The sequence below is a fragment of the Manacus vitellinus genome, unplaced genomic scaffold (genome assembly GCF_001715985.3).
Source record: "Manacus vitellinus isolate BGI_N305 unplaced genomic scaffold, ASM171598v3 scaffold_5_pilon, whole genome shotgun sequence".
Lineage (NCBI taxonomy): Eukaryota > Metazoa > Chordata > Aves > Passeriformes > Pipridae > Manacus > Manacus vitellinus.
Window position 1 is genome coordinate 17,533,123 of NW_021940682.1, and position 5,880 is coordinate 17,539,002.

At 54.4% G+C, this 5,880-nt stretch overlaps 1 protein-coding gene across 1 annotated transcript; it reads right to left on the reverse strand.

Moving 5' to 3' along the window:
- Positions 1-1,864: 1,864 nt before the first annotated feature.
- CHADL (chondroadherin like) lies at positions 1,865-5,436 on the reverse strand. Its single transcript, XM_008931522.3, has 4 exons — positions 5,284-5,436; positions 3,533-5,194; positions 2,691-2,857; positions 1,865-2,340 (listed from the first exon to the last, which is right to left on the reverse strand). The coding sequence occupies exons 1-4, from the start codon at positions 5,434-5,436 to the stop codon at positions 2,115-2,117; spliced, it is 2,208 nt and encodes a 735-aa protein (XP_008929770.2). The 3' UTR covers positions 1,865-2,114.
- Positions 5,437-5,880: the final 444 nt, after the last annotated feature.

Sequence of the window (5,880 nt, forward strand, 5' to 3'; positions counted from 1 at the left end):
GAGATGATGATGCCTCTTGAAAGAGCAAGGGACCTTTTTTCATAGAATGGTTTTGGTTGGAAGGGGACCTGGAAGATCACCTGGTTCCACGCCCTGTGCTGTGGGCAGGGACACCTCCCACTAGAGCAGGTTGCTCAAAGCCCCATACAACCTGGCTTTGAACACCTCCAGGGATGGGGCATCCACAATGTCCCTGGGCAACCTGTACCAGTGCCTCACCACCCTCACAGTAAAGAATTTTTTCCTAATATGTAATCTAAACCTACTCTCTTTCAATGTAAACCTGTTCCCTCTTGTCCTGTCACTACATGCTCTTGCCCCATCTGTCCTTTCAGGTACTGGAAGGCCACAGCTAGGTCACCCAGAAGCCTTCTCATTTCCAGGCTGAACAATCCCAACTCTCCCAATTTTCCTCATAGGAGAGGTGTGCCATCCCTCTGATCAACTTGGTGACCCTCCTCTGCACTCACTGCTGTCAACTTGCCAGTTCTATGTAAGGGTTAAATATTACAAGAGCACATAATAACTTCAGATAACTGAAGACAGGGAATGCTTTTTCCAGTTTTAGGGTGAAACTGTAATATTCCTCTCTTTCCCTAGACTGGCCATTGAAGTTCAGGACAGAATTCAGGAAAGAATATGACAACAGTGATGAGAAATAGTTTTAAATCTCCTGTAGCAGGTTCCTGAGAACTTTCTGCAGGTAAGGAAGGGCCACTGCAGGGCCAGGTGGCTGCAGGACAAGTGCCTTGGCAAACTGTGGCACAAAACAGGGAAATGGTGGCTGCAGAGGATGCTGCTTTGGCCACAAAATGGCTGCCTGGGCCACGTGCCCCTCAAGCTTCCAGGCGAGAGCTTGAGATGCCACAGTAGCTCTTGCTTTGCAGTATGATTCATGACCGAAAAAATAAGGTTGGCAAGCTAACTGTCTAGAAAGCACAGGGTAGATACTGGGAATAATTAACACAGTATTCCTCTTTTCCCTTTTAAAGAAGCAAATGGAGCCTTTAAAGGGAGAGGGAAGAAGGGGCTTGGCCGGAGCAATGAAACATAAGTGGAAAAACTGTGGAAGGTTTGCATCAAACCAGGCACAAGAGCTGTGCCATCCCTAGGTGATCCTCGTGAGGGCCCTGGGCTCCTGGGGGAACTGTGCTAGAGTCAGCATGGTTGGAAGAAGTGGAAGTTTTTATGGAAAGCATGTAGCAGGGCTTCCCTTTGGCTAGTTGCCTTTCCTGGTAGCTCTGTAGTAGGTTTCAGTGTGGGAGGATCTCATTTCAGGGCAAAGCCATTGCCTTTCTTTCTTCCCCTCTCTCGGGCTGACCTTTTCCCAGCCTTGTCAAACAACTGGGCTTGTAGGGCCACCTCTCTTTAGAGGATGATAATTTCCAAACACCTTTGGCTTTCTTTCACCTGTTTTTTTTCTGTAATAATTCTATGCCCCACATGGTAGTTTAATGCTTATCTTTTAAAGCCTTTTCAATTTGAACAAACTTCATCCCAACCTAGGCTTCCATGGGAAAGGATTTGGGCACTTTGCTTATGATGGGATCACTTACAGGATCACTGATCCCATTTCATCAGTCAGACCACTGATTGAATTTTGCAGGAAATAAAAAGGCTTCAATCTGCTTATGTTTTAATTCTTAGGAGCTTCTGGGAATTCAGGCAATGCTTTCACTGATATTTTTAAGTTTTCTAGCGTAAGATTTGCACCAGTGCTGGATCTTAGTGGTTGGTGCCCATTGCAGTCCCACTTGGGGCTCTTTGATGACTTCAGAAGCTGCGAAAGCGCGGCATGCTTAAAAACAAAAACAAACTTGTGGATATTGGCCTTTCCACATGGCTGAAGGAAGCCTTGGGAAGAAAAAAGCAAGTATTTGACTTTGTTGTTTGAGTCATCAAAGCATGCTGCAGACCCTATGGAACGTGCCGCTGTATCCTGCAACACCAAGCGCTGCATCTTTGGCAAATCAGCATTGTTTTGGTGGCACCAGGCTCTCTCCTTTGAGCCTTGGGCAATATCCATATCTCCATGGTGGGGACAAGTCTAGAAAAAACTGCTCTCACCAGAGTGTGAGTGTGGCTCTGTTACATCCTGCACGCCTTAGGAAACCTTAAGCTCTGCTCTTGTTGAAGCCTCTGGCTGGAGATTTTCCTGATCTCTTTTTCTTGCTGGGCTTGCTTGCAGCCGTAGTCTTCTCAGGATTGGCTTCCCCAGCCTCACCTCGGCCCCAGCCAGGGCAGGTTTGGAAAGTGGTGGAAAGCTTTACCTTCAGCCCCTGGGCTTCTGCAGGGGACCCGCAGGTGGCCCCTACACGGAGGTTGAGTTTGTTGATCCACCTGGAAATGTGGCAGAAGATCAGGGAAAGAAATGGGACAGGGCGAAGGGAGAGGTGGAACTCTGCCCATGAGTGGACAATCACTTCAAAGTCTCTCCAGGTTGCTTAGAGTCTCACCTGGATGACCTTTGAATATCTTGAATATCTGCCAAACCCAACTTGTGGGTGCTTTCCCTATACCAGGAAAGCCCAGGCTACGTGCATCCTCGCACATAGGTGCATGCTCCATATCACCACCATGGGAGAGGGCCCAAAGTGGCCAGTGTGCCGTGAGCTTGTGCCTCTGGCATGGTAAGGTCCAACTGCCCCCCAGGTTGCTCCCTGAGGCTGTTCCGCCCTCGCAGCACTCACCTGCGCAGGGGAAGGAGCTGGCAGTCGCAGTGGAAAGGTACATCCTGCAGGTTGAGGATCTCCAGGCTCGTGAAGTTGCTCATATCGGGGATGTTGCTCATTTTGTTTCTCTCCAGGTAGAGGCTTCTGATCTTGGGACCAAGGCCAGCAAAGGCATGAGGGGAAATCTGCAACAGAGGGAGGGTGAGTCAGGGGGTCCTGATGGGGGCGGGGGAGAAAATCTCTGCCCCTGCACTGCTAATCAGCTTGGGAGCCTGTCCTGAACCTGGAGGCCCCACAAAAGAGCTGCTTTAAACAGGGGGGACTGTTAATTAGTTCAAGCAGTTTCAGTCACATTTTGGGGCTCAATAGACCCCCCTTCAGTCTTCATAGAAAGAATGAGACATGCAGGAGGTCTCGGAGTGAGCCCTGGATGCTGTTAAGATACACAGTCCTTATGAGGGTGCTGCTAACACTTCTTTCTTGAGAGGATGGAGACATTTGGGGTAATAGCAGTGAAAAGTCCTGCAGGACAGCCTGTAATAAGAGAAAGAGAAATCTGGCTGGGGTTGGGGAAAGGAGATGATCTGGGCCCCACTGAAATGATGGGTAAATGTCCTTAAAGACTGGAGGGAGTAAGCCTGTCCCAGGGGAGCTGTGGACAAGGCTGCAGTAAGGCAATTCTACAGCTGAGTCTCTGCCCAGCCAGGCTATGGAGCATCTCCTGAAGCCTTGGGAATTTGGGGACGTCTGTTTGGATGCTCCTATAGGGGCCACCAGCCCTGGGCAGTGTGGAAGAAGATGGGACCTGTGGCTGTGCCCTCTGGTGCCACTGCCCCTCAGGAGTCCTGTACTGCACTCACCTGCTCCAGGCCCATGTTGTCCAGATACAAGTGCTGCAGACTGGAGGCCACTGGCAGGAAGACACCATCCCCCATGCGCTTGATGGGGTTTCGGGACAGCTTTAGCTCACTCAGGGCAGACAGGCCCCGCAGGGCTGCTGTGGGCACCTCCACCAGGTGGTTTCCCTCCAGCTGCAGTTTCTCCAGCATCTTGGCAGGAGCCAGGGCAGCAGGGGCGATGTGCCTGATGGCATTCCCAGTGAGGTAGAGCCAGCGCAGCCCCCTGGCTCCGGCCAGGTCACCCTCTGCCAGCTCCCCGATGGCGTTGTGCCGCAGGTGGAGGGAGATGAGGTTGGGCAGGAGCTGGAAGGCGCCCGCGGGCATACGGGTGAAGGCATTGCGATCCAGGTCGAGGTAGGCCAGCTGTGGGGCCCCCTCAAAGGCAGCAGCTGCCAAGGTGGAGAGGCGGTTGTCAGTGAGGTACAGGTAGACCAGGCTCTCCAGCCCCCGCAGTGCCCCGGGCTGCAGTGCCCTAATGCTGCAGCTCTGCAGGTGGAGGGACACCAGCTCCTCCAGGCCAGGGAAGGCATCTGGTGGCACTGTCCTGAAGGTGTTTCTGCGCAGGTCGAGAAGGCGGGTGTCCCTAGGGAAGTCCCGGGGGATCTCCTGTAGGTTCCTGTTCTCACAGGACCCATGATGGAAATCAGGGGAGCAGACGCACCCCTGGGGGCACCGCCTGCTGCCAGCTGCCCTTGGCTGCTCTGATGGTCTGCTGGGGCTGGGGGGTGGCCAGAGGCGACTGCAGCTCATCTCAGGGGGCTTCAGGGAGTCAAGGGGCCGGCCTCGGAGGGCAGGGGGTGCAGCACAGGCACCTTCAGCCTGCACCCGTGCCCTCGCCAGCCAGTTGTGGAAGGGGCGCAGGAGGCAGGAGCAGAGCAGAGGGTTCCCATGCAGGCTGACCCTCGCCAGCCCCCCGGCCCCAGCCAGGGGTGGCAGCCCCTGCAGCTGGTTTTCGCGGAGGTCCAGCACACGCAGCTGGGGGCTGCGGGCAAAGGCGTCCGGTGCCACGTCCTGGAGGGAAGCATGGTCCAGGAAGAGGTGCCTCAGCGAGGCCATGGCCAGGGCCTCCTCGGCCACGTAGGTGATGGGGTTGTGGCCCAGGTCCAGCCGGGTAGCCCCATCCAGCCTGGCCAGGGCCTCACCAGGCAATGACTGCAGCTCATTGTGGTCCAGGCTCAGCCTACGCAGGGCAGGCAGGGCAGCAAAGGCCTCACTTCCCAGCACATGGAGGGCGTTGTGGGACAGCCGGAGCCACCTAAGCACCTGCAGACCCTGGAAGACCATGTCTGGGAGGTAGACCAAGGCATTTGCCCTCAGGTCAAGGACAGTGAGGGACCCCAGATGGCCAAAAGCACCTGGCTGGATCTCCTCAATGCGGTTCCCCTCCAGGATGAGCTGCTGGAGGGAGGACAACCCATCCAGGGACTCCTGGTAGAGAAGGGCTATACTGTTGGAGGCCAGGTTAAGGTAGACCAGCCTTCCCAGCCCTCGGAAAGCCCCTTCCTCCAGCCTCTCCACCTTGCAGTGCTGCAGGTCTAAGTGTGTGAGGTAGGGGGTGGCAAGGAAGGCTCCTGCTGGGATGACCGAGAAGCTGTTGCCCCGAAGGTCTAGCTTTTTGGTGAGCTGTTGGCCACACAAATAAAACACTTGAGTTACCCCAGGGCTACCATACCTACCTTCTTTCCCCATCCCTTGATCTTTCCCTTGCCCACCTCTGGGATGGTGTCAGGGATGGCCACCAGGCTCCCATTGAGGCACAGGACGTGGGCACGGAGGTTGTCGCAGACACAGGGTGCAGGGCAGCGGGCAGCACCCGCTCCCCCCAGGGCTGCTGCCAGCAGGAGGAGCCCCCAGGACAGCCTCATATCAGAGGGCACCTGTGGCTGGGGAGAGACAGCAGTGAGGCCAGGAAAGAGGCCAGGCTCCTGTGCATCCCCAAACAGCATCTCTGGCTTGGCACACAGAGTACCCAGGGGGCTGCTGCTGTGACCTGGTGGGGCAGGTCTGTCTCTTGCTCTCACACTGTGATTTCATGGGTCATAAATGAGGAAGAGAGTGGAAGAAAGAAGATAAATACTTGGAATGAAAACTGAAGGTAACAACTAGCAGGTCACTCGGGGGAACTGGCTTGAAGCTGATACACACCCCCCCCTTTTCTTCACACAGCACTAACATAAGATTGCCTTGGTCTGTACAAGCTATCAATATCCCTCCCAAAACTGCTTTTTTTGTAAGGCAAGCAGGTATAGCCACCCAGGGGATGTGATCACAAAGCCTTCCGAGCTGCCACCCTTCTTTAAATGGCAAAT

Coding starts and splice junctions, on each gene's coding strand:
- CHADL (XM_008931522.3), bottom strand. CDS start 5,436: ATGAGGCTGTCCTGGGGGCTCCTCCTGCTGGCAGCAGCCCTGGGGGGA. Junction 2,858..3,532: donor ACAACATGGGCCTGGAGCAG/GTGAGTGCAGTA, acceptor CCTCTGTTGCAG/ATTTCCCCTCATGCCTTTGC. Junction 2,341..2,690: donor CAGCTCCTTCCCCTGCGCAG/GTGAGTGCTGCG, acceptor CCACATTTCCAG/GTGGATCAACAAACTCAACC.